The 27,174-nt window shown below is 33.5% G+C and overlaps 1 protein-coding gene across 3 annotated transcripts in view; it reads right to left on the reverse strand.

Annotated features, from left to right (window-relative positions):
- LOC131522774 (1-phosphatidylinositol 4,5-bisphosphate phosphodiesterase beta-1) overlaps positions 1–27,174 on the reverse strand; it is a 79,344-nt gene that overhangs the window by 14,911 nt on the left and 37,259 nt on the right. For all 3 annotated transcript variants that reach the window (XR_009266634.1, XR_009266635.1, XM_058748485.1), the window contains exons 8-23: positions 26,934–27,034; positions 25,851–26,017; positions 19,456–19,602; positions 16,639–16,796; positions 15,542–15,624; positions 14,294–14,378; positions 14,030–14,216; positions 11,908–11,984; positions 9,158–9,254; positions 8,388–8,472; positions 5,845–5,969; positions 5,581–5,735; positions 3,273–3,437; positions 3,098–3,197; positions 1,988–2,092; positions 146–261 (exon numbers count right to left, since the gene is read on the reverse strand). Coding sequence is in view for 1 of the 3 variants with exons in the window: in XM_058748485.1 (XP_058604468.1) it covers positions 146–261; positions 1,988–2,092; positions 3,098–3,197; positions 3,273–3,437; positions 5,581–5,735; positions 5,845–5,969; positions 8,388–8,472; positions 9,158–9,254; positions 11,908–11,984; positions 14,030–14,216; positions 14,294–14,378; positions 15,542–15,624; positions 16,639–16,796; positions 19,456–19,602; positions 25,851–26,017; positions 26,934–27,034 (1,953 nt within the window). In the remaining 2 variants the exon portion in view is untranslated. The remainder of the gene's footprint in view (positions 1–145; positions 262–1,987; positions 2,093–3,097; positions 3,198–3,272; positions 3,438–5,580; positions 5,736–5,844; positions 5,970–8,387; positions 8,473–9,157; positions 9,255–11,907; positions 11,985–14,029; positions 14,217–14,293; positions 14,379–15,541; positions 15,625–16,638; positions 16,797–19,455; positions 19,603–25,850; positions 26,018–26,933; positions 27,035–27,174) is intronic.

A 27,174-nucleotide genomic window follows, 5' to 3' on the forward strand; every position in this document is an offset into this window, starting at 1 on the left:
AAGACTTATTATAAAGCCTTCATTCATTAGCAAAGGAATTCATTAGTAATGAGTGATGTGATTAGGGTTCAGATGGAGTAATTAGTGAAGTAATCTGATCTGCTATCTGATGGTCATATGTGTGGAGATCTGGAGACGTCTCTACCTCTTTGGTGTCTTTCTCCTCTTCTCCCTCCTCTAGAGTGAGCGCCGCCAGCTGTTTGGATCTCTGCTCCATCAGGTTGACGTATCTGATGGGGTTGGACAGCGCTTCGATGACATCTGATCAGCACAGAAACACACACCATCAGTCCCAAACTCACAACACACTCCAGTCCTGCAGCTTTCAATCAGTTTGGACTTTTTCACTATTATTTTGCAACTTCAAAAACATCAAGAAGTTCAAAAATGTTATGTTATTTACGAAATAGGACATCAGTTTAGTTAACAATTAACAGCATATGGTTAACAATTATAATGTTTTCCACAATATTTTGCAACTTCAAACCTTTCAAAAAAACATCCAAAATAACAGAAAAAGAAATTCAGAAATATTATATTTGATTTTATATGACATTTGCATTTTTGTTAACTTTTTCACAATTCAAAAAAACATCCAAAATAATAGTAAACGAAAATATATTATTTTAATTTCATATATGATTTCAGCATTTAATTTAGTTAACAATTAACAGTTTCTAGTTAACAATAACTTTTTCACAATATTTTGCGACTTTAAATGTTTCAAAAACATCCAAAATAATAGCCAAAGAAATGAAAAGATGTTATATTTGATTTTATATATGACTTTAGCATTTTAGTTCATTCTAATTTTTCACAGTATTTTGCAACTTTGAAACTATTCAAAAAACATTCGAAATAACATAATAGATATTATATTTGATTTGATATATGACACAGGATTTTAGTTTAGTTATCATTTAATAATTAACAGTTTTTACATAACAATTATAACTTCTTCCACAATATTTTGCAACTTCAAAATAACTTTTATACGACATTAGCATTGGTTTGCCTCTTTTAATCTTTTAATATCTGAAGCTTCAGAACAGGTGGAAACCCTTAATTAAGAGACATTTTGGAAAAATAGTTATTTCTTGGCATTTTATAGGTCATTTCATCTTTTAAAAAGGCCAAAAATCACCGTCATTTACATAAACAAAGAGTTATACTCTCTAATGAATTCTCTAATGAAAAACTAAGAGCCTGACTATTATAAACAATTATTTGATCTAATTTACATAAAATAAAGCATCTGACATCTTCTGTTGGATCTATCACTTTTGATATAATATTCAAATACATATTTGCATATTGAATGGATGATGCCTCATTTGTAACTTTAACAGTTTTCATAAATGAAGTCACTTTGTTTTTTTTTATTAAAGAAAATGACAAATTTGGCCTATTCTTTGACTTCCTCATGATTTGCTTTGCTGAAGTGCAGACGTGATTGTGCTGGGAATACAGTAAGATCAAACAAACGTGTGAAACACTGCTGAGGAGGTCAGTGCTATCGTTCCTCTGTGGCTTAACACCTCTTAACTAAAGCACAACACCAACAGGTGCATTCTGGGTACTGGAGACGTCGATCTGTCCCACAATCCCTCGTCTCATAGATTCGAGATACAAATGAGGACCAATGAGAGCTGATGGGATACAGATGGAAATGCACCTCACAGAAATCTCTGTGGCACAGGGAAGGTATCAGACGGTAATACCATGGCACTTTCATATATACCATAGTGCTGAATGATTTTCAGTCATAATTCACATAAAAATATATTTTTATTTTCTTTATGCAAAATGTGATTGCTTAATTTTGATTCAGACAACTTGTGAGATTCACTCATATTTACTGTAGAATTCATATGGTATTTCACGGGACTCCACAGTAATACTATGGTACTTCTTGTCAGTGGCAGATCATAAACAAGCAAATGAAGCTGTTTCATGTGGCAGATGATTATAGTAATTAATTTCTTACCAGCGAATGTATCGGGAACGTAGTCCTTCACCTCGATATTCACAAATATAGCAGGAAGTGTCAGCGCTTGATTCTTTTCATTTCTCAAACCGATGTAACGATAACCTGTGAGAACATGACAAAATCATGTTTTAGCAAATATAAGAAAAATGTTTTAACTACTTACAAAATATCTTGTAATAATACAATACAATAAAATACAATACAATGCAATTTTTATTTATTATTTTATGTTGCATGTTAATAATAATAATTTCTTATTAATTATTATGAATCTACTAAAATGATCTACAGTAATTCTAATCTAAATTAAAATGCTAAAAAACACATAAAATCTAAATAAAAACTGAAATCATATTTTATTTATCCTCACGATACAAAATAATAAAATGAAAAGTACAACCATATTAATATTATCAGCTTGTATTATTATTAGTATTAGTATTAGTAGCAGTAATAGTATTAATATATTAATAATGATTTTAAAATGATTAATAAAATATTAAAATAACCCAACTTTAATTTAAATGCTAAAAAACACATAAAATCAAAACATAAACTGAAATAATATTTTATATCTCCCTCATAATACAATACATTTAAATAAAAATAAAGTACACCCATATTTACATTTTCGTGTTGCAAAATGTATTATTATTACTATTATCCAAATATCAAATGATAAAAACATAGAATAAAAACGAGGTACAACTATATCTGCATTTTAGCACATAAAATCAAAATTGAAACTGTATAATTAACTTCAATAACTTTTTTTTTAATTAAAGAACCATTTTTGAATCACAATAGATCACAGTTAATCAATTTTATATATCAATACCCCCAGTTTCTGTTAATAAATGAAGCTTGAAAACAAGCAGCTTTGTCATCTTTTAGCCTACGGAGAGGCTTTTCAAGTCAAAAAGGTTTAAAACCCCTGTTTTAGTCGGTATTAATGAAATGCTGGCTTGTTTCCATCATGACTCTTAATGCAACACTACCTTTGCAAAGTAAAAGTTAAATAAAGATGCAAGACAGAAAAGACCAATCATATGTCAGTAAGCAAATATTGTAAACATAAATAACAGCACATTTCAGGTTGATTCTCACCCGGACGAATGGCTGAGACGGGGATGATACGATGGCCGATGAACTTGCCGCCCTCTTCATACACGGCTATCCTGAGGGACGCCAGCGTGGGCAAAACCACCTGACCCATAAACAACAGCGTTATTGATTTCACGCTCTCCGAGCGACCGAAGAACACTTACAGAAACAGCCCTACTTTTTTAAAGACGATGGGCTCCTCGTCCCACACAGGGTTGATGGCGTTGCTCTGGGACGTCTTTGTCTTGAAAGCTTTTCGTCTCGTGTCGACGGGGAGTCCAAACATGTCAAGCTCCACATAAACGCCCACCTTCTTGTCAGTCAGAAACTGTCCTGATATGATCTGAAGAGACATCGAGATATAAATGGCATACTGTCTAAACACATAGCGCTCAGAAAACCAGTCTGACAATATATCAAGAGCGTAGGTTTGATTTTGGCATTGGTGATGACAAAACCGCACACAACAGACATTTAATTGTTTGATCAAAATGATTGCAATAAAAACAATGTACACTGTAAAAAAAAAAAAAAAAAAAAGTTGAGCCAACTTAAAATTTTAAGGCAACCAGCTTCAGCAGATTTTTGAGTTTGCTCAACTTATTTTTGTGGGAGATTGTCAAATTTTTGTTGCATAAACTTAAAACGACAAGTTGAGAAAACTCAAAAATCTGCTGAGGCTGGTTGCCTTAAAATTTTAAGTTGGCTCAACTTTTTTTTTTTTTTTACAGTGTAGTGGCTGATATTGGTAGGATCGTGTCAGAGCATCTCTACAAAATACTACACCCTTGAAAATCATAACAAGCGATGTCTGACTTTGGAAACTATACAGCAGTTCTCTCCTTAAATATTAAGAGCTCAAACAACAGATTCATTAATTAATCCAAATTTCACAAAATGCTTATGGACGTAATTATAATATAAGTCGTTATATTCACTGACGTGAGTTGCTGTTTTTGGCTCTTCTGATGAAGATTCATTCATTTGTTTGGCAGTGTCAGATTTTTTAATGTTCATCTCATTTTGTAAGTGACTTTTCTTTCTGTTGTTGTTTGACTACTCAAAAGAGGATATACTGTAGGAAAATATAATTCAGTGTTTCCTGCTAAATTTCACATACATAAACAAAAATCTGTCTCTAAACCTCTCTTTTCTTTATTCAGAGTTGATCTAGATGAGTATATGGAAACTATCCAAAGCTCTGTTAAAAGCAGTCAAAACTGCATCTTTATATTCATATCTCTATATTCATTCTATCTGTCCTCTCAGATGTACATTGATTACTTTTTTTTAACCTGGTAACACATTCCTTACAAAAACACATGGTTACTACACTTATACTATAGCAGAACCATGGTTAAATGTAAATTTGAATTATAAATTATAACTTACAATATTTTTCAGGAACAAAAACAAAAATTGGCATCAAAACTGAAGATATAAATTCAAATAATAAATTACATCATTTTTTAGACATCAAATGTGAACATATACTGTCAATTCCAATTATAAATTATATAATTTTATGGCATTTTTCCAGAAAAAAACAAAACAAAACAAAAAAAAAACTAATTTGGCAATCAAAACTGAACATAAATTCAAATAAAAAAGTATATAATTTTATAGTATTTTTCTGGAACAAAAGCTAATTTGGGCGTATAATTGAACAAAGTAATATGTTATGGCATTAAAACTTATTACTTATTTAAAAATTATAATTATAATAAAAAATATTAATTATAATTGGGTATCAAAATTGAACATATAAATTTAAATTATACATAATATAGTTTTTATGGTATTTGTTTGGAACAAAAGCTAATCTGGCAATACAGAATTTTATTGTATTTTTCTAGAACAAAAACACATTTGGGCATCAAAACTGAAAAAGAAAAAAAACTATAATATTTTTATAGTATTTTTCTGGAACAAAAACTAATTTGGGCGTATAATTGAACAAGGTAATATTTTATGGCATTAAAACTTATTACTTATTTAAAAATTATAATTATAATAAAAAAATATTAATTATAATAAAAATGATACATTTTTATAGTATTTTTCTGGAACAAAAAGTAATTTGGGAATCAAAATTGAACATATAAATTTAAATTATAAATAATATAGTTTTTATGGTATTTGTTTAGAACAAAAGCTAATCTGGCAATCAAAATTCAACCTAAATTTAGAACAAAAATACATTTGGGCATCAAAACTGGAAAAAAATATATATATATATTTTTATAGTATTTTTCTGGAACAAAAACTAATTTGGGCATCACAATTGAACATAAATCTACACTAAATACAAGAAATAAAACAAAAAAGCATGCGGAAATACATCAGATCACTGATTGCACTGCAATAATGCATTGCAAATGAGTTTCCTGGTGCTAAAGGTTTTGCCAACAGTCTCATCTGTCAGTTAAAAGCTATTAATGCTTTGAAAGCTGCTTTTGAAGAAATCGAGCTGTAAAACGTCTAACCTTCACTGATAAGGTGTTGGCTACGATGCCGTCCACAGTGCTTTCTGTGAAGGGGTCGAAGTGCTTGTCCGGTCGTCTCATGAACTCTGGTTTGAGTCTGTAGCCGCTCTTGCCATTGTACTCGTACATGCCGAGGTTCAGCTGCATGGACAGATCTGAGAGAGAAAAACAACAGCTATGAAGTCTGATTACAGTGGACATTTCATATCACAGTCATATTTTCATAAGCCTCTCCCAGAGCGTCTTCTTTATTCATGGTCTCACCGATGGTCTGAAAGTTGAGTGCGACGAGCTGACAGCCGGCGTTCCAGAAGACCTGCGGCATGTAGTTGGAGGAATCCACGCGTGTTCCTTTAGGATAAATCCTGCTCAGCTGGAACTTGTTGTATCTACATGCACACGGTTAAGGGAGCGCCATAACGAATTATACCGATAAATCAATAAATTATTCACCTCCGTCACAACCAGGACAGACATGTGTGATCATCACCTGACAAAACATTAAAGAGATTATATTATTCATGAAGCAAATTTGTTTTTCTTTATTTTATAATTGTAAATTCAAATTTAAACTAAATTTAAAAGTTTGTTGACAAATGCCTATCCAGAAAGTCTGAAAAAGTTTTAAAAGCTTCAAGTTTGAAGGTGTTCAGTTTGAAGTAGTTTGAAATTTAAAATAGTTTTAAAGATTAAAGTTTGAATGTTTTGAAGGCAATACAGTCTTTCAGAAAAACAGATGTGGTTGCTAAGGTGTTACTATGTGGTTGCTAGGGTGTTGCTATGCAATTGCTAGAGTACTTGAGGTGGTTTCTAGGGCGGTTGCTAGGATGTTGCTTAGGTACTCTGGGTGGTTGCTAAGTTGTTGCTATGTGGCTGTTAGGGTACTCACAGTGGTTGCTAAGGTGTTGCTATGTGGTTTCTAGGGTACCCAGGGAGGTTGCTATGGTGTTTCTAGAATGACTAGCATGTGGCTAACATGTTTTTAGCATGATTATCATGTTTCTAACATCTTGCTAGTATGATTAGCAAGTTTAGCAAGTTACTACCATGTTGCTAGCATGTTTAGCATGTTACTAACTTTTTCTATTCTATTTGATTTCTTTTTATTTATTATATAATTTAAAAAAACCTTGCTACGTGTACTGCGTTAAGCTAACTGAGACTTGTTATAGCAATTGCGTATCATTGCTCTTTTGTTGATTTTGATTGCTTCCATTGTCCTCATTTGTAAGTCGCTTTGGATAAAAGCATCTGCTAAATGATTAAATGTAAATGTATTAAATTTGTAGGGTTTTTTTTTTTCATTTTGTTGAGCATCTGTGAAATTAATCGCGTTTGAACAGTATTGGAGGTTTTGATGATGAAGTGTGTTGTTCTCCAGGCGGATCCTGTTGCTAGCATAATTAGCAAGTTACTAGCATGTTGATAACATGATTAGCATGTTACTAAATTATAATTGATCATATTTTCCGTAAAAGATGGCAAACAAAATTGAACATATACATTTAAAATATAAATTATACCATTTTTATATTATTTTTCTGCAACAAAAACTAATTTGAACATAAATCAAATAAAAAACTACAGCCTTAATTGGCTTCTAAAGACTTGGAAACAGAGCATGAGTCAGATAGACTCCTGTTCTGAAATCTTTCTGACAGATTTGATTATTTAGGTCATAAGTTATGGCATAAATAATAGATGTGCTTATCCTGGTTTGTCTTTTGTGTCTGATTAGATATGTGGGCTGCGTGTGAAGAGTGGCAGAACAAAATAAATAGAGAAAATATATTAAATAATTGTCATTTTCTTTTACAAATTGTAATTTTTGTCATTTTTTTAATTGAAAAATAATTGTCATTTTTATGTGGTCTACTTAATTTGTACATGAATTGAAATTATTTATGTAATTATTTATGTATCATTAAAGCTGCAGTCCTTAAGTGTTGCCTCTTAGTCGCCATCTCTGTTTGAAACCTGCAATTGCAGTAACTTGCGGAATTATTTTTATTGCGTGGGATGTGCTCCGGCACGGCTCCAGCGCGGATGAATCTAATGTTTTGAGGTGAATGTGTAGCTGTCAGTCACCGCACCAGTGTGGATAATGTACTTAGGAATCACAGTCTACGTCTTGGAAGTATGATTAGATTGGAAGATATTGTCATCTGACCGAGTAAGTAACAAGTCTGCCATGTTTGTTCTGACCAACTGAGAAAAAAAAGCATTACAATAAATTGCACTACCAATGGTAATTAAATCTAACGATCGATTAGCTCATATCACGAATCCTGTGTAATCCCAGCTATCTGTAATCAGATGCACATTTAAAACTGGAATAATTTAATTTCAGTCACATGTGTTACATAAACACATAATCCTTTCTGGATTACAATCTGCCATCAAAATGATACATTTAATTATTCTAGCTGCTGTGAGAAAAGGCTATAAACGATCCGTCACCTGCAAGATCCTCACATACGATAGTATACTAGCCGGGATAACTTCTTTATGTTTACAGACGTGACATAATGACACAGAAGCATGCTCGAATTTCCTGCGAAAACCTACCAGTAACACTCAAATTAGAAAACATTATTATAAGCTAACTGTTGTGGATCAGGCTAAAGTAAGGCGATAGTTTTGAACACTGGCTGATGTACTTATGTGCTTATGTACTTGCTCAAAAATTGATTTCGGATTATTTTTGACCAAAAAAAGTTACAGACTGCAGAATAAATATCAATAAATAAATACAATTTTATGTCCTGGTTTGCCGTCAGACATGTGGGCTGTGTTTTACAGGATGCTCGACGAACTCCACCGGTGTCTTGGTGAGATGCTCCAGCGCTTTGGTCTCCACAAACGACGACATCTGATAACTGCGTTTGCTCTCTGAAAACAGACAAATCTGGTTTGAATCAGGGCCCGTATTCACAAAACATCTTAAGGATAAAAGTAGCTCATAACTCGCCGATTTAGGAGAAAATTGTAAAAATAATGGGCGTGTCAGTCCTAAATTTAGGACTTCTACATTTTTGCTCTAAGAGTATTTCACAAAGCGTTTTAGCGCTAAAACTTTCTCCTAAATCTGTTAAACATTAGGAGTAGTGAAGGGCACTCCTAAGTCACTGAAAGACCACAAACTATACTAAAATGGCTTTTGCCGGCAATCTGCCTCTGAACACTTAGCCTGCATTTTAAAATCTTTATTTGAATGTGGCCATATATTTTTTAACTTTATTTGAATATGGAAACATAATATTGCGCTCTACAATATTTCCATGAATAAATCTCTGACAGAGACCCTTCCCCTATCAGCCAATCACTGTGTGCATAGTTAATAAGCATGCTGACATCATCCATAGCAACAAGCTCAACCCCGCCCCCTTACGCTGAGCTTAAGACTTCTCTCTATTCCTTAGTAAAAGTTTGTTTCAGCAGTTTTAAGAGAAAACTCTTAGTTAAAAACTTTTACTGCTATTTAGGAGAACTCTTAGTGGTAAGATAAAATGTTTTGTGAATACGGGCCCTGATCTTCAAATGGGTGAACTCTTCCTCATACGCAGTCAAAACTTACTCTTGGAAATCTCAAACGAGTGGAACTTGGTGGGCTGGATGTAGTTGACCAGCGTGGACATTTCTTCAGTGGCAAAGGCTTCAGATCCTGCTGTACCCTGAACAAAATCATCAAACATCAGTGAGGTTGAGCTCATGAGGCGTATGCACATCATTTTCTGAAGGCTGAGCACCTCATTTCAAAGAGTTTGACAGTTTCACAATAGTTTCACATTTAATAGTTTCAAACATTATTTTGTACTCCATTGGTGAAAACGTACACAAGAGTTAAAATATTTTATTTACAAGCAGAGTAATTCACTTCTGCTGATGACCTCAAAATGATTAATGAATCAGTTTCAGAATGAAACTGACTAAAAGTAAAACTATTAACGATAAATATTAGGGGGAAAACTTAAACTTAAAAAAAAAAAATAAAAATAATAATAATGAATTAGAAATTGAAAAAAAAAACCCTAACCCATAAATAAAAAACAACAACTAGAAATTAGAAACTAAAATGACAAAAACAAAAATAAATATTTAAATATTTAGAAATAGTTAGAAATAGTTGCTAAAATTTCTAATTTTAAGTCGAAGTGCTGAAATTACTAAAACTAAAATAAAATTAAAGGTATATATATATATTGTGACGGGAGGAGCCAACGACAGACACAGTGGGTGTGGCGTCAGGCCTCGGAGAGGCTTTTATTAACAAAATAAAGTGTCCAGGGGAAGAAGTGTCCAAAATAAACAGGGGGTCTGGTGTCCTCGTCGTGCTGCGGGGCTCGTGAAGGAGGGCAGTGTTCCAGGAGGGGAAGGGTCCAGGGAAGGGGCGGAGTCCGGCGGCCGCACGCGCTCCCACTCGGGTCCGGGGCGCGAGGGCGGCGGCTTCATCACAGCGGCGGCTCTTACACGTCGTCCACGGCCTTTGGTAGGACTTGTACGGCCCGACATCCTGGTCCGACGGCCGTAATACGGGTGCGGCTTTCGTCCGGACCGCGGGTTCGGCAGCTCACGTCTTCGGTGGCGCGATGTCCCTCTACGCACCCTTCCTGGACCCACGAGGACACCAGCGTGCATGCACGGGGGAAGAGACCGGTCTCTCGAGGAGAGGCGCGCTGGGCATTTAACAGCGGCGGTGATGAGGCTTCATTCAGTCCAGCTGTGCCTCATCACACGCCGCCAGCCCGCGTTGATCCCACGCCCCTCCTCTCATCCACCCACTCCAGTCGGGAGCCTGCAGGGCGGCGAATAAGGGACGGGGTGGTGATGATAATGAGGGGGAGGGCCACTGATCCGTCACAATATATATATATATATATATATATATACAGGTGCATCTCAATAAATTAGAATGTCGTGGAAAAGTTCATTTATTTCAGTAATTCAACTCAAATTGTGAAACTTGTGTATTAAATAAATTCAATGCACACAGACTGAAGTAGTTTAAGTCTTTGGTTCTTTTAATTGTGATGATTTTGGCTCACTTTTAACAAAAACCCACCAATTCACTATCTCAACAAATTAGAATACTTCATAAGACCAATAAAAAAAAAAAAACATTTTTAGTGAATTGTTGGCCTTCTGGAAGGTATGTTCATTTACTGTATATGTACTCAATACTTGGTAGGGGCTCCTTTTGCTTTAATTACTGCCTCAATTTGGCGTGGCATGGAGGTGATCAGTTTGTGGCACTGCTGAGGTGGTATGGAAGCCCAGGTTTCTTTGACAGTGGCCTTTTTTGGTCTCTTGTTTCTCATTTTCCTCTTGACAATACTCCATAGATTCTCTGTGGGGTTCAGGTCTGGTGAGTTTGCTGGCCAGGAGTGGCTTAACATGAGGAATACGACAACTGTAGCCAAATTCCTCGACACGTCTGTGTGTGGTGGCTCTTGATGCCTTGACCCCAGCCTCAGTCCATTCCTTGTGAAGTTCACCCAAATTCTTGAATGGATTTTGCTTGACAATCCTCATAAGGCTGCGGTTCTCTCGGTTGGTTGTGCATCTTTTTCTTCCACACTTTTTCCTTCCACTCAACTTTCTGTTAACATGCTTGGATACAGCACTCTGTGAACAGCCAGCTTCTTTGGCAATGAATGTTTGTGGCTTACCCTCCTTGTGAAGGGTGTCAATGATTGTCTTCTGGACAACTGTCAGATCAGCAGTGTTCCCCATGATTGTGTAGCCTAGTGAACCAAACTGAGAGACCATTTTGAAGGCTCAGGAAACCTTTGCAAGTGTTTTGAGTTGATTAGCTGATTGGCACGTCACCATATTCTAGTTTGTTGAGATTGAATTGGTGGGTTTTTGTTAAATGTGAGCCAAAATCATCACAATTAAAAGAACCAAAGACTTAAACTACTTCAGTCTGTGTGCACTGAATTTATTTAATACACGAGTTTCACAATTTGAGTTGAATTACTGAAATAAATGAACTTTTCCACGACATTCTAATTCATTGAGATGCACCTGTATGTATATATATATATATATATATATATATATATATATAAACTTATTAAAAATTGGAAATTCAAAATGTTGCCTTGGCAACTAACTGAATTAAAATAGGTTATTTATATTTATTAAAATGTACTAAAATAAAAATAAAGCTATATGGAAATTAAAAATAGAAAAGAAAAACTTAAAATGAAAAAAACACATAAGTTACTCAAATTTCCACTAAAATGAAAACTGAAAATATACAAATAAAAGCTAATTCAAAATATGGATGAATACTATAATATAAAAGCATCAACTCTTCCTGACCTCGTCCATGGACTTTTTACAGTCATCATCGTCATCATCTTCATCCTCATCATCCTCAGCCTCCACCTCTGCAGGCGCTAAAGCACAAAAACAGGATCAAATCAAACTTCAGTCAAATCAAATGCTGAGTTTCTCTTAAACAGTGACTGGTTGCTCTGAAGAAAGGAGCTGGTGTGAGAGTAGAGCCAGAGCTCAGAGATGGACCTGTAAATTATTTTAAAAATGTTTATTTATGGGTGATCTGTTTCATCTGTGCATAAATCTAAATTATTATTATTGTTTTTTTCTATCAATAAATACATTTAATTTCTTTCTTTTTTTTGGGGGGGGGGGGGTGATCTGTGATCTGTTGCACAAATATAAATTCTTTATTTAATTATTTATTTATCCTTAAATAGCAATAAATAAATTAGACAGTTGTCATTTTTGGCTGATCTGTTTCATTTGTACATAAATATAAATCATTTATGTATTTATTTATCATTAAATATCAATAAATAAAGTAAAAATTTGCCATTAATGGGTGATGTATTTATCTATCATTAAATAAATATCAATAAATAAATGACATAGAATTGACATTTTTGGGTGATCTATTTCATTTGTGCATATATATAAATTATTTTTGTGATTATTTATCTTTAAATAAATTTCAATAAACAAATGAAATAATTGTCAGATATGTGTGATCTATTTCATTTGTGCATAAAAAATATATATGTTTTATTTATCATTAAATAATTATCAACAAATTAAATAATTGTCATTTTTAGGCATTCTATTTCATTTGTGCATTAATATAATTGTATAACTATTTATATACTAAATAAACATCAATAAATAAATAATTGCCTTTTTTGTCATTGTCTATTTCATGTTGTGCATTCATATTAATTAATTAATTTATTTATCAATCCATTCATCAAATATCAAATAAAGGATATGTATTTGATTGTGAAAGCCTGCTAGCTGCGCTCTCCTGACTCGTGTGAAACGGCTGTGATGTTTCCGGCTCTCAGTGGTGTTACAGGTGACTCCACACAGTCCTGCTGTTCAACATCTGCTTTCTGCCTCAATGCTGTCTGGACTCAACCTTTCAGAGCCCTAGCATCCATCACAGGCTCCCACACAAACACACGCTCAAATGTCATCCGCTCGACTCCTCGACCGCATGCTGCCACACACAACACCGCCGTCTGCTTTCTTTCTTTCCACTTGCTAAAGATAGACGTGAGCATAGTCCCCATAATAACTGACTTATCACAGATTTTCCTGCCACTTTTGAAAGATTTCAAAGATTTCAATAAACTGTGGAAACCGGCTGCTGCTTGTCGACAAATGTCAGATATCAATGGCAAAAAGTGCACTTGGATCAAAGTTATAATTTAGTTGTCTGTATTTTTACTCCCAAGGCATTTAAGTTCCCTCTCCAGCAAACAACTACCAGAGAGTCACTTTACCAAACAAACTGAGCTCAAATGTATACATTTACACATTAGAAATTTATCAAAATTTAATTTTCATTTATTTTATCACAATATATTGTATATTTACAATTTAAAAAATTTACTTTTTATTAGATTTTTTTGTTTTTTAATTTTAATTTTTTATATAATATAGTGTTTATTTACAATTTAGAAATTTATTTTCAATTTATTATTTTACAATTCAGACATTTTTATCCTACAGGATCAAGGATTTATATTGTATTGTATTATATTATACAATTTACAAATTTAATTTCAATTTATTATATTATATTGAATATTTACAACTTTACAAATTTATACACATATATATGTATATATATATATATATATATATATATATATATATATATATATATATATATATATATAATTAAACAATTGTAATTTTATTATATATTTACAATTTTCAAATTTACACAAATTTAAATTAATTATATTTTCTTTACAATTAATAAATGCTAATAACAGCAGCACTACAGTTTGTATATTTTCAAATTTCACTGTCAGTCATGTAAATTAACATTTAATTGATTTAAAAAAAAATTTCAATAAATATTTAAAATAATAAACACTTAAATGAATTGATTTAAATCTTCTTTAATTGATCACTGTCTAATTTGAGGGTGTAAGACCTGCGGGTCCAGCGCTGGGAGACGACGGCTCAAAGACGCTGGACGAGTCGCTGTTGGTGTTGGACGCCTGCTCGGACAGCTTCTTCTTAGTGCTGCCGTCTGAGGGTTTGGGGTGAGATTTCTTGTTCTTGACGAGGATCTTTCCCATGAGCTCTTGAGGACTTGGCAGAGGAACGCCGGACTCGAGCTGAAACACAGCAGAATCATTCAGGAGGACGCTGGCTCATAACAGAGCACCAATGCATCAGGGACAGAGCCACTTACAGGATATTTCTCCAGAGTCTCAGTCAAAAGAGCATCCCCGAATATCGATCGGCAATATTCTGCCATTTTGGCTTGCTGTTTGGGGCTGCCATTCAACAGAAACACATGAAACAGACGTTATTGCATAAACAACGAGTAACAAATTAGCGCTTTGCAACGTTTTCTGCATCAACAACACTAAATGAAAGTATAAAGTCCGAGACCAAGATGAAATCTGCAGACCTTTTCATAATTTCTTTAATTTAAATATGATAATAAACAAAATGTAGCAAAAAAAAAAAAAAATCATATTGGAACAAAGCAAAACAAAATAAAATAAAATCTTCATTGATTTATGGGTAGATTTCGAATTCTGCAGAATAGATGGCATTAACATGAACTAAACTTATTGGAAGCTGAAAGCATAATACAAAATAAAATAAAGTAATTAAATTAAATTACATAAGAAATAAAATATTGAATAAAAATATAGAACCATAATCTAAAATGAGATTGATATTGATTTAGGGGAAAGTTTTGTAGAATTCTGCAGAATAGATTTAAATATGGTAATAAATAAAGAATAAACATATTTTATTCTAATACTCTAAAATAATAAAAAATAAAATATAGAATAAAATAAAATAAAATAAAGGGCTTAATTTAAATAAATTAAATCTTAATTTAAATATGGCAATAAACAAAATCTACTAAACTCGAATATGAAGCTGAAAGCAAAATGAAAAAAAATAAAACAATAAAATAAAGAATAAAATACAGAATAAAAATGAAATGAAATTGATTTATCTTCTAAATATGGAAAAATATGTAATATGGTAATAAATAAAATATCCTAAACCCTAACTGGAAGGTGAAAGCATAATGAAATAAAATAAAATAGAATATACAATAAAATAATTAATAAAAATTCAAATAAAAAATAATTAATAAAATCAAATCAAATAATAATTAAAATAACATTTCAAAATGACCACCTGGCAACATTCACATGCATGTCATTCTGTGAAACTGTGATGTGTCTGAAGTGAAATTCCCCGACTGCTCGCACATCGTGTCATCTCTGATTTGATGCAGAAACCGAAGCGAGCGCTCAGCCACCAGCGCGTGTGACATCTCATAAGAGAACAGTGATGACTGAAAACAAATTATGCATCTCAGAGACGCTTCTAATCGCTCCACTCCTTGTTGCCATAGTTGCAGTCGGCCCCGAGGAGCTACAGGAAGAAAACCAGCAGCGTCTACACTTACGAGTCCACATGATTCTCAAAGGACAGGATGACGGGGAACGGAGACGTCTTAAAAGCGCACTCTGCTATGGCTTCGATCACTTCCTGGAAAACAAGAACAGATTGAAATGAATTTATTTTGTCTGAGTAATTTATCTAATGGGAGATATTTTGATATGTCAAAGTGTAATAGCTCCATTTATATTGTTTATTTCTCTTTTTTTAATGCAGTTATAATACTAAATGCATAGGCATAGCTGATTTTTATTACTGTATTTTCTATTTAACTTGTTACTGAATACAATGTACTTTAATTGGGCTTTGTTTTATTATATAAATTAAACAAAACAAAAAAATAAAATAAAATAAAATAATATAAAATTTGGTAGAATTCTGCAGAATAGATTTAAATATAGCAATAAATAAAATGTACTGATCTCTTTGTGGAATCTGAAAATAATAAAATAAAATAAAATAGAAAGATGAAAGCATAATGAAAATTAAAATAAAATATTTATTAAAAATTAAAAATATAATTCTGCAGAATAGATTTAAAATAAAATGTAATTTAATTTAATACATTTAAATAAAATTAAATAAATACATAAGAATAATAAAATGAAAAGTAATATAAAATAAAACAAAAATAAAAATGAAAAAGTTAAGATAAAAAAAAAATACAATAAAATAAAATAAAAATAATACCTTTGGTGGTTTAGATTTAAATCTGGTAAGAAATAGAACATACTAAACTCTTTTTAGAATCTGAAAAAAAAAAAAACATAGAATAAAATAAAGAATAAAATCTAAAAATGATAATAAGTGTACAAAAATCTGAAATCTGAAATCATAATATAATCAAATCAAATAATTATTAAAAATGAATTGGCTTTAATAAAATGAAATGAGCACTCACAGGGCTGTAAACAGCAGACAGTTTTTGTATGGGACTGTGTATGAGTCAGTGAGAAATGACTCAGTGCACCTATTTTTTTTATAGAAACGTCTCCAAAAGCAGAAAATAGCTCAAAGTTAAGCACTACTTAACAGTGTGCACTGATGAAAGGCTGCGTGAGAACTCAATGGTAACCTAGCTCTGGTGAGTGTGTGGTGGGTCACCTTGAAGGAGATTTCTGAGGTCATGGTGAAGCCGTGTGTGATGACAGGTTCCTCCTCCGCCGTCCGGCCCTTCCAGCAGTCCAGCTCCACACATCGACAGCCAGACAGCAGCGTCTGCCGGTACATCTCAACTGAGGAGTTCCCCGCAAGCTGCCCCGCTGAAACACACACACACACACACACACGTGCAGACACACACACACGCACAGACACACACACACACACACATGCGCACACACACGCGCAGACACACACACACACGCTGACTGCATGCACAAACTAATATGCACTCACGCAAATACTTTAGGCTACTTGAGTTGAAAGCTTGTTTCCACCATGGGATCAAACTAAATAAAAACTTTTTGACTTTTTATCTCACAATTTTATAAACTCAGAATTGCACAATTTAAATGATATGTAATTCTGAGAAGAAAAGTCTGAATTGTGCGATATAAACAACAACAAAACAAAAACGTTGCAAGATGTAAAGTCAGAATTCCAATTTCTTGATGTAAACTAAGAATTCAGTGAAAACAATTGTGAAAAAATTATGAATTATGAGATGCAAACTTGAATGTATTTGTGACTTTTTATCTCACGATTCAGATTTTATAAACTCGCAGATCTGAGGAAAAAGTCTGAAATGCATGGTATAAAAAATAGGGAAAAAAGTCATAATTAATAAAAATTGTGAGATTTAAACTAGGAATTTAGAGAAAAAAGTAAAATTTGCGAGATTTAAACTCAGAATTCTGAGAAAAAGAAATGTAAAAACTGCGAGAAAAGTCAGCCAAGAAAAAAGTCAGAATTGTGAGATAAAAAGTCACAATCACCTTTTCTATTTTTATTCCATGGCAGAAACAATCTTTGATAATATGGACTGCATTACGATACATTCATGTTTTTTTGTCCTTTTTTCGAGCTTGACAGAATTCTTCTTATGCATATTATATATATATATATATATATAAAAAATTAAAACAGCAACATCATATTGGCTTGAATGTCATAAAGCGGAAAATAATGAAGACAGAAGATTCATTTTTGGGTGTGCTGTTCCTTTAAGAACACCAATTGTTGCATGTAGCGGTTAAGTATGTACTTTAGCAGCTTTGCACTGTGTGTTAGATTGGTATATTAGCAGTACATTGACCATAATTACATTCATTATTCATTTCCTCTTTGTTTTTACGGCTAGCATGTTCTCAGCTCCCTGTCCTGATAATTGGTTCTTACGTGATGTAATGCACTTTATCGTAAGTAGACTTTGATAAGAACACAAATGTAAATGCACTAATGCATATAAAACACTTTCAGATGTGAAATTATTATTATAGAGATTGTAAGGACACACAGATTCCTCTCACACCATATTCTTCTTCTTTTTAGCAGTTTTATGCAAACTGATTAAAATAAAGGCGCCATTCAAACTTTGTTTAGCAGATTATTTGAGCTTTAGGTCTTCAGTCTACTTTGAGATTTTGCAACGTTATGCATATTAAGAAACTTAAAAAGATATTTTAGGGAAATCTAAGGGCTATTTTACCAAAAAAAAAAAAAAAAAATCTATCTACTGTAGGTGGACAACCAAAATGCCTTTTACCGCCACGTGTACCGCCGCCGCAGGGCCACGGCGTTAACTGCACGTCAGTCGCGTGTTAAAGTCGTTCACGAAACTACTGCCAGGTGGCGCAAAGGGACAGATTGCAAACTGACTAATTACGAAATACAAAAAAACAATAACATTATAATATAACATTATCACATCCTCAAATTTACAGTGAGGCTACAGCCTACGCATCAAACATTTAAAAAAAGGCTCTTTGCATTTTATGGTTATTAAACAGTAATTACGAAAACCAATCAATTTACACAATTTCCTTATGTTGTAATATTATTATTAAGGAGCTTTCATTTTAATCTACATGCTAATGAAAGTTTTTGAACGAAAAATCCTGAAGTCGCAATTCACACCAAAAAATAAATAAATAAACTTGAACAAAATAATCTGTGAGAAATCAAGATTAATGGGCTAAAACTGCAACATGAAAAAGGCCTAGAAATACTACAAAAAGTAGGATATTAACTCAGAATGTTTAGATTACGTTTAAGGAGGTGTGCATAAAAAATAAAACGATTGAAAAGGTGGCTTATTGTTGAGTGTTATAGGCTAGCAATACTTATTCGTTATCTGGCCTTTTTTTAACACATTTATTCCAGTATACAGAGCCCATGACATGCCGAAAATTATGGGCATGAATTAAGAAATTGGTCACTTTCTATGATTCATTCCTTTGTATTTAAAACGTGTTTAAATAATAATTAAACCATATTTTAAATAATAATAATAATAATACAGTGAGATTGGGGGTATCCATAAAATGTAAAAATGTAAAAAAAAAAAAATTGAATTAGACAACACAGTACAACTTAAGAATTGTGTTCTATTAATAATTTTATGTGAGATGGTGGATGGTAGCCATGATTTCAGCAACACAGGTTCAAATCCCAGATTTTTTGCAGACGCGGCGGCGACGGTGGCTACGTCGGTAAAAAGCACACTTTGGTTGGCCACCTACTGTATCTGTCTATCTATACTGTAAATAGTTGTTTTCTTCTTTATAAAAGTTTTTACTCTCTGATCAGTGAAACACTTTAAGCAGGTGCTATACAAAATCAAATGCATTATTATAATGAATTATCTAATAAATTGTGTATTTGAGTTCCAGGCAGGAGTGTGTGTGTGTGTGTGCGTGTGTTTGTTTGTGTGTGTGTGTGTGTGTGTGTGTGTGTGTGTGTGTGTGTGTGTTGCGGTACCTGTGAGGTAGGTGTTGTGGGAGGAGTTGATGAAGTACTGAGAGAGAGGGAAAGTCATGTCTTCACTCTGGTCCAGTTTTTCTGGAGGAATGACGCTGTTCTCCTCACTGATCAGATACCTGGCGAAGCCCTCCACTGAGATCTGCCCTGTTACACAAATCAGATAAAAAATTAAAAAGAAACTTCATGCATCACATTTCAGGAGACAAGACCATAGGCATCATTTCAGGACGTTTAAACTGCAAAATTGCATTCACAACCCCGGCAAGATTTTTTTTATGCTTTTGAAAGAAGAGTCTTCTGCTCACTAAAGCTGCATTTATTTGATTAAAAATACAGTAAAAACAGCAAAATTGTGAAATATTAATACAATTTAAAATAACTGTTTTCTGTGTGAATATCTGTTAAACTGTAATTTATTTCTGTGATCAAAGCTGAATTTTCAGCATCATTACTTCAGTGTCACATGATCCTTCAGAAATCATTCTAATATGCTGATTTACTGCTCAAGAAATATTTCTGGTTATTATCAACGTTGAAAACAGTTCATATTTTTGTGTAAACTATCATGCATTTTCCTTTTCAGAATTCTTTGATGAATAGAAAGTTCAAAAGAACAGCATTTATTTGAAATAGAAATATTTTGTAACAACAACACTTTTGATCAATTTAATTTGTCCTTGCTAAATGAAAGCATTCATTTCGCTATGCATGCAACAGAGTTGATTTCTCCCTCAGAATATTATCACTGTCTTTCTCTCTTTTGCACCTCGAGTAACAGCTCGTCTCGCGGAGTAAATTAGCACTGCGACTGCAAACAGACTTCAAATTAAACTCAAGCTGGAGATCAGCACTGGCGGCTGAAGGGAAGACACTCGGGATGAGCGTCCCCTGCGACTCATTCTCACCAGCACTTTACATTAATTAAAGCTGTTCTTTGCAGATCTCCGGAGGTAATTAACCGTGGCCCTTTTTCTGATGGGACGGGGCGGCGCGGTGGGAATCGCCGGCGTCTCTGTCGCTCCAGAGCAAGCAGCCTTTGATTTGCACGCCCCGAAATAACACCAACCACCTTGCTGTCGCGAACGGGGAGGCAAATGGCTTTTAAAGACTACAATTACCACACACTGCTGAAATTCAGCAATTGTCCTGTCGAGTTAAATGGAGAACGAAAGAACAAGACCCCATCTACTGTCACGGTCCTGCATCTTAAGGTGCTTTTCAGGCCAGTTAGATGCTCAGACAGGTCTAGTTTCAAGATTTCACAGGGTTTTGTGCTGGTTTGGCCATTGTTTTAGCCAAAGCTATGGTTTCATATTTGATTTGCAATTTTATAATGGTCAAAACTTTGTGTTGTTCAAGTCTGATTAATATTTTAGACTTTATTATCAAGTAAAAAGTCTTTTAGTCTAATTGTACAAACGTCCACCTTCAGCTGGTGGTTCACATGTCTTTTTGCTGTCAAATATTGACTGATTTTTAGTAAGAAGTAAGAATATTGTTAGTGATATTTCAAGATGAACATTTACTGGACTGTTAACTGTCATTTAAGTACATTTCATATAATATTAGTTTTTGTCAATATTTTGAATTTGTTTTGATTTTAATATTTTTATTTTCATTTTAAAGTTTTAGTAATTTTGTTGTGTTTTGTCATTTTTATTATTATGTCTATATTGTGTTTATTAAGTTTTAGTTTATTTAATATTTTGAGTTAGATTTAATGTTTTATTTTTATTTTAATGTTAATTTATTTATTCTTTATTCATTTTCTATATTGTTTTTATTAAGTTTTTAGCTTTATTTAATATTTTAAATTAGATTTATTTTTATAGTTTCTGTTTTAATTTTAACTATAGCTAACGTTTTAATAACTTTGTTGTGTTTTTGTCATTTTTTAGTTTATTTATTGTCAATATTGTTTTTTTTTATTAAGTTTTAGGTTTAGTTCATTTAGTTAATTTCATTGAACATATCTTATTTCAATTTATGACATTTTTATGATTTTAGTTTTAGTTAGCAAAAATACCACTGACTTCAGTTGAGTGAATCATCATCGTCATCTTTATTCATTTATTTAAAATAATGTTAATTGAATCATGTTCAAATATGATCATCAGTCTTTTGAGGAGCGTTTATTTACTATACTATACTATTATTTATTATTATACTCATCTCCCAATCATCATTGGATTGCATTATATGTTTGGATCATTTCAATCTCATCTTACTAAGACATATTATTGGAGATATAGAGTGACCACTCATATTTATATAATTTTATATCAGTATCTGCTGTACTGTTTTAAAGATATAATTTATTTACATTACAAGCATCAGAATTTCAGCATATAAATATCAGCATCTGCAGCAAATTGTTTATTTCTCCTCAGTTTGAGTCTCTGAATAAAATTGATCTGTACTTTCCTCCTTATTCTCACTATATCAGACTATATGAGCCAGAAAAGCCTGATGTATCAAATATGATACTCAACAAAAAACACATATGAAACCTTTTTGCTTAAGATTTGCTTTTATATTGTGTCTAAACGTTTGATAAACTGTTCCATTAAAAAAAAAAAGTTTATTTCTTATGTCAGGTTTTACAGGGTTAAAGAAACATGCTTTTTTAACAGCCAAATACAAAAAATAAGCATCTCGTCTCCAGTCTTTATTGACTATCTGACAGTGAATGTCCCTCGAACAAAATGTAATCCTGCCAATGTAGACCATTCCCGCTTTATGACCCAATTGTTCCTCCAAATCTACAATCAATACTATGCAAATATGAGCATCTCGTGTGTCTGGCGTGTCGGTGTGGGCGGTGGACTGTCCTCTGCCTGTCTCTGAGATGGCACTGAGAAAACAGAGTTGTAATCTGCGTGACAGTGTGGTGTCTCATTGAACCGGCAGCTAAAGAACCCGATGATCCTCCTCATCTATCGCCATCGCTGGCCCCTCTGGACTCAATGTGCCTAATCAATCACCCGTCACGCATTATCATCTCGTGACCTGATCTCCAGTTCGCCCGTGGAGCCTTGTGCTCTGAGAGATATAAATAAAGCGGCTCCACTGCAGCATCGGACTGCATCTCGTGAGTTATTGTTGCTATGGTAATGAAACGGTGCAGAATTTTATGGAGGTTTGGTTTTCTTTCTGCAGAATAAGAAAACTCAAAGGCCGTGTCCAAAAAGTGCACTTCCTCGCTGTCCGCCTCCTACATAGGCAGCTGCCTTAAAGGAGATGTCCTAACTGAAACAGATACTTACAGCTAGGTCCATATACTGTATATTTGGACACTGACACAATTTTCATAATTTCGGCTCTGTATGCCACCAGAATAGTAATAAAATGAAACAATCGAGATGAAATTGAAGAGCAGACTTTAAGCTTTAAATCAAGGGGTTGAACAAAAATATAACATAAAATGCTTATGAATTACAACCATTTTTAGACACAGTCCTGTCATTTTCAGGGGCTGTAATAAATATAATCATAAATAAAATGTACATTTTTTAAAATGTTAATGTTAATATTTTGTTGAGAATCCTTTGCAGGCAATGACTCATGGACATCAGCAGAGACTGGGTTTCCTTCTTTGCGATGCTTTTCCAGGCCTTTACTGCAGCTGACTTCAGTTGTTGTTTGTTTGTGGGTCTTTCATTCTTCAGTTTTGTCTTCAGCGAGTGAAATGCAGCTCAATCGGGTTGAGATCAGGAGAATGATTCGGCCATTGCAGAATATCCCATTTTTTTACCTTCAAAAACTCCTGGGTTGCTTCTGCTGTATGTTTTGGGTCTGTTTGTACTAAGCGCCGCCCAATAAACTTTACTCCATTTGACTGAATCTGGGCAGAGAGTATATCTCTATACACTTCAGAATTGATCCGGCTGCTTCTGTCTTCTGTCACATCTTCACTGAATAACCCAGAGCCACTGAAGCCATGCAGCTCATGCATCACACTGCTCCACGCTTCACAGATGATGTTGTGTGCTTTGCATCATCAGCTGTTCCAAGACTTCTCCAGGCTTTTTTCTTCCCGTCATTCTGGTGCAGGTTGATCTTAATTTCATCCGTCCAAAGAATTCTTTTCCAGAAGTGCTCTGGCTTTTTTAGATGTTTTTGGCAAAGTCTAATCAGGTCTTGTTTGCAGCTTGTGGTGAAGCCTCTGTATTTGCTCTGGTGAAGTCTTCTCTTGATTGTAGACACGTCTGCCTCCTGGAGAGTGTTCTTCTCTTGGCTGGATGTTGTGAAAGGGTTTTCTTTACCATGGAGAGGATTCTCCGATCATCCACCGCTGTCGTCCTCCGTGGACGTCCAGGACTATTTATGTTTCTGAGCTCACCAGTGCCTTCTTTTTTTCTCAGAATGAACCAAACTGTTGATTTGGCCGCTCCTAATGTCCCAGCTACCTCTCTGATGGATTTGTTTTGTTTTTGAAGCCTGACTATTGTCTGTTTCACTTGTATGGAGAGATTCTTTGACCTCAGGATGTGGTTCACAGCAACAGCTTCCAAATGCAAATGGCACACTTAGAATCAACTCCAGACCTTTTACCTGCTTACTTGATGTAGAAATAACGAAGGAATAGCACACATCACTCCGTGAAACAGCGTTTGAGTCTACTTATGGTCCCTTGAAAAAGGGGGAGGTACATATTAAAGAGTTATTCCTTAATGTGCATATTCCTTAGTGTGCACTTTAAGCCCATATTCATTATATAACTACAAAAATGTTGGGTAAAATAACCACTTTTTAATCTAAATATAATATTTATATCTATACTTTTCAGTTTAGAATGAATTAGTATATTTGTTCGTACATTAAATAACTATTAGTATTTTGTTTTCCCATGATTTGCTCCAACATCATCTTTTCAGCAAATCATTTATGGTGAAAGTCTAATTAATATTCATAACCCTGTGTGCTGATTCGCTGACAGACAGCAAACCTCCTGAGAAAGATGTAAATAAGTCAAAATGACTAAGAATATCTGACAAAAATATGCATGTTTATATTTAGCTGCTGCAACAATGTTTCAGGCCTAATTATTAAACTTTCATGAGGAAAATTCTCAAATGTGACTGATGCTTCTGTAAAGTTTAATATTTTCAAACGGCATCTTAAATGAACGTATCCATGGCAACAGGCCTTTAAATCAGATGGGATGTATAACAGGATCGTTGCTGGTTGAATCCCGAGGTGTTTGTCGTTTGAACATGGAAACGCAGGAATCCATCAGTGTTTTAATGCGGCTGTCAATCAACAAGTTGGGTGGAAAAACTAATGAGGGATTAGATTTCATATTAGCGCGATGGCGGGAACAGACGGAGCTCGATTAGAAAGACCTGACATCTTCAGCTCTTATATAAATGTGTCACCTCATGGGAACGCAAGGAAAAACCCTCCCACGTAATTATCAGGAATGAACAATTACACAGAGCTGTCTATCAGCGATCGATGGAGAAGCGGCCTGCGTCTGCGGTTGCTCTCAGAGAAAACACCATCCGGCCGAGAGCTGCTGCTGGATTCTGACTGGAATTAAAAGCTGCAGCGAATGGGAAGATTTTCAGTGAATGTTTACGTAAATTTGGATCTGTTTCCCACACAAAACATCACATGATTTCAGAGGACTTGCAATATAGTGAATGAGTCATTTGAAACAGTGTTATGGTGTTATCTCAGTCACTATGAACTAGAGCTGAATGATTAATTTAAATAAAATTAATATCACAGATTTGTGATGAGAAGCATTAATAAAGCTGCTGCCGAAAATGAAGCTTTAAGGGTGTCAAGTTGTTTTCTGCCAAAATAAAAGCTTGATGAGTTAAACTTTAGAAATTAAGAAATTAAGACATAAATATTAGAACTGTAATTTTACAGTTACACTATAAATAGTTATTATTATTATTATTGTTGTTGTTGTTTATTTATTAATTATCTTTCCTTATAATTATATTAATAATTTTCTTTACTCATATTTTTATTAGTAGTAGTGCTATTATTTCATAAACATACTGATATATAATCCCAATATGATTTGGGCCATATTTCGCAGCCCTTCATACAATACAATTATGATTAATTATGATTAAAAATGATAATGATGATGATTAATATTAATATATATTAAATGCTTGATTTTTTATTGTGAAAGTATTATAACAACAGTAATATATTTCATTTTGTTTACTATTATTATTATTATTAAATGGATAATTGTATTAGTAGCAGTAGTCCTGTAATTTATAAGTCATACTGATACATAATCCTAATAAGGTTTTTGGGGGCATAAATTAATAAGGTTTTGCAGTGTATGGAAAAGAGTTTCTATTGCGCTCCACAGAAGAAAATGAGAGTGAGTGAGAGCGGATGAATTATGATTAATTACAGACCTTTCTGAATCACCGCTGCGTTGGGCTCGAACTTCTCCATGAGCAGCTGGGTTTGGTCGGGTTTGAGCGGCGGGTACAGGATCTCATTCAGACGCGGGTCCCGCTGCTTGTTGTTGATGAATTCTGTCATCTGATCCACCGTCAGATAGTTTCTGCTCTTCGCGCCGCTGGAGAGAAACAGGAGATCCATAAGAGAGCATATGGTTTACAGTGATAATCATAACACACAGATGAACAACTGCATCATCCCAGCTTGCAAATTACACAATGACTTTCAGCGAGGTGGATTTTTTTCTAAAGGAACGTCTCGGTTATGATCGTTGATCAATTATCTTTTATCAGAATTTTTTAATTGTTACGCCCCCAACTAATTACAACACTGTAATGCACTCGTCTCATAAATATCATTCCAACATGACTTGAAGGCAACATTATGTACAGTAGTAATACATACATAAATAGTTACACTGAAAAATAGATCAAAATGAATGAATGCATAAAAACAGGGGAAAAAATAAATAAATATATAAAGCAATGTATAAATATACAAAAAAAAGATAAATATAAGTAAATAAAAAAACAGATGAAACAATGGATGAATGGATGAAAAAACATTAAAATGAACATAAAAGCATTCATAAAAAAGATACATAGAAAACTATATGAGTAAATAAATACATAAACACAGGAAAAAACAGATAAAAGGATCAAATAAATAAATAGAAAAAGTAGACAAATTAATAGATAAAAAAGAAAAAAAACTAACAGATAAACAGATAAAAACAATGTATAAATAATACAAAAACAAACAAATAAATAAAATATAAATAAAATGGAAAAATTAGACAAATAAATAAATGGATGAAAACAGAAAAAACAGATAAATGTATACAGCAATACATAAATAATTAAATGTATAAATACAAATAAACAAGTAAAAGTATAACAAATAAAATATAAAATTAGAAAAATAAATAAATACATGAAATCATAAAACAATAAACAAACATTATTATTATTTTTTTTTAATTGAAGGCATCATTAGCTACAGCATCCGCTGAAAACTGCTCCATAAAGACTTACAGATCAGCAAATATTTGGTTGATCTCAGATCGTGGGCAGACGTTGTTGATGAACGATTTGTAAACGTCAGACGTCAAATCCTCCAAAGGGATGGAGTCGTTCTGAAGAGACGAACAAGATCAGACCATCAAATCATGAAATACATACAGCCTTTAACAGCCAGAGAGGCTAAACCTGCTTTAAATAACACGTGGTCTCATATGAATAGGAACAAAAATATTTAAGCTGAATTCAAAATGAA

This window comes from Onychostoma macrolepis, chromosome 17 (genome assembly GCF_012432095.1).
Source record: "Onychostoma macrolepis isolate SWU-2019 chromosome 17, ASM1243209v1, whole genome shotgun sequence".
In the NCBI taxonomy this organism is placed as follows: Eukaryota; Metazoa; Chordata; class Actinopteri; order Cypriniformes; family Cyprinidae; genus Onychostoma; species Onychostoma macrolepis.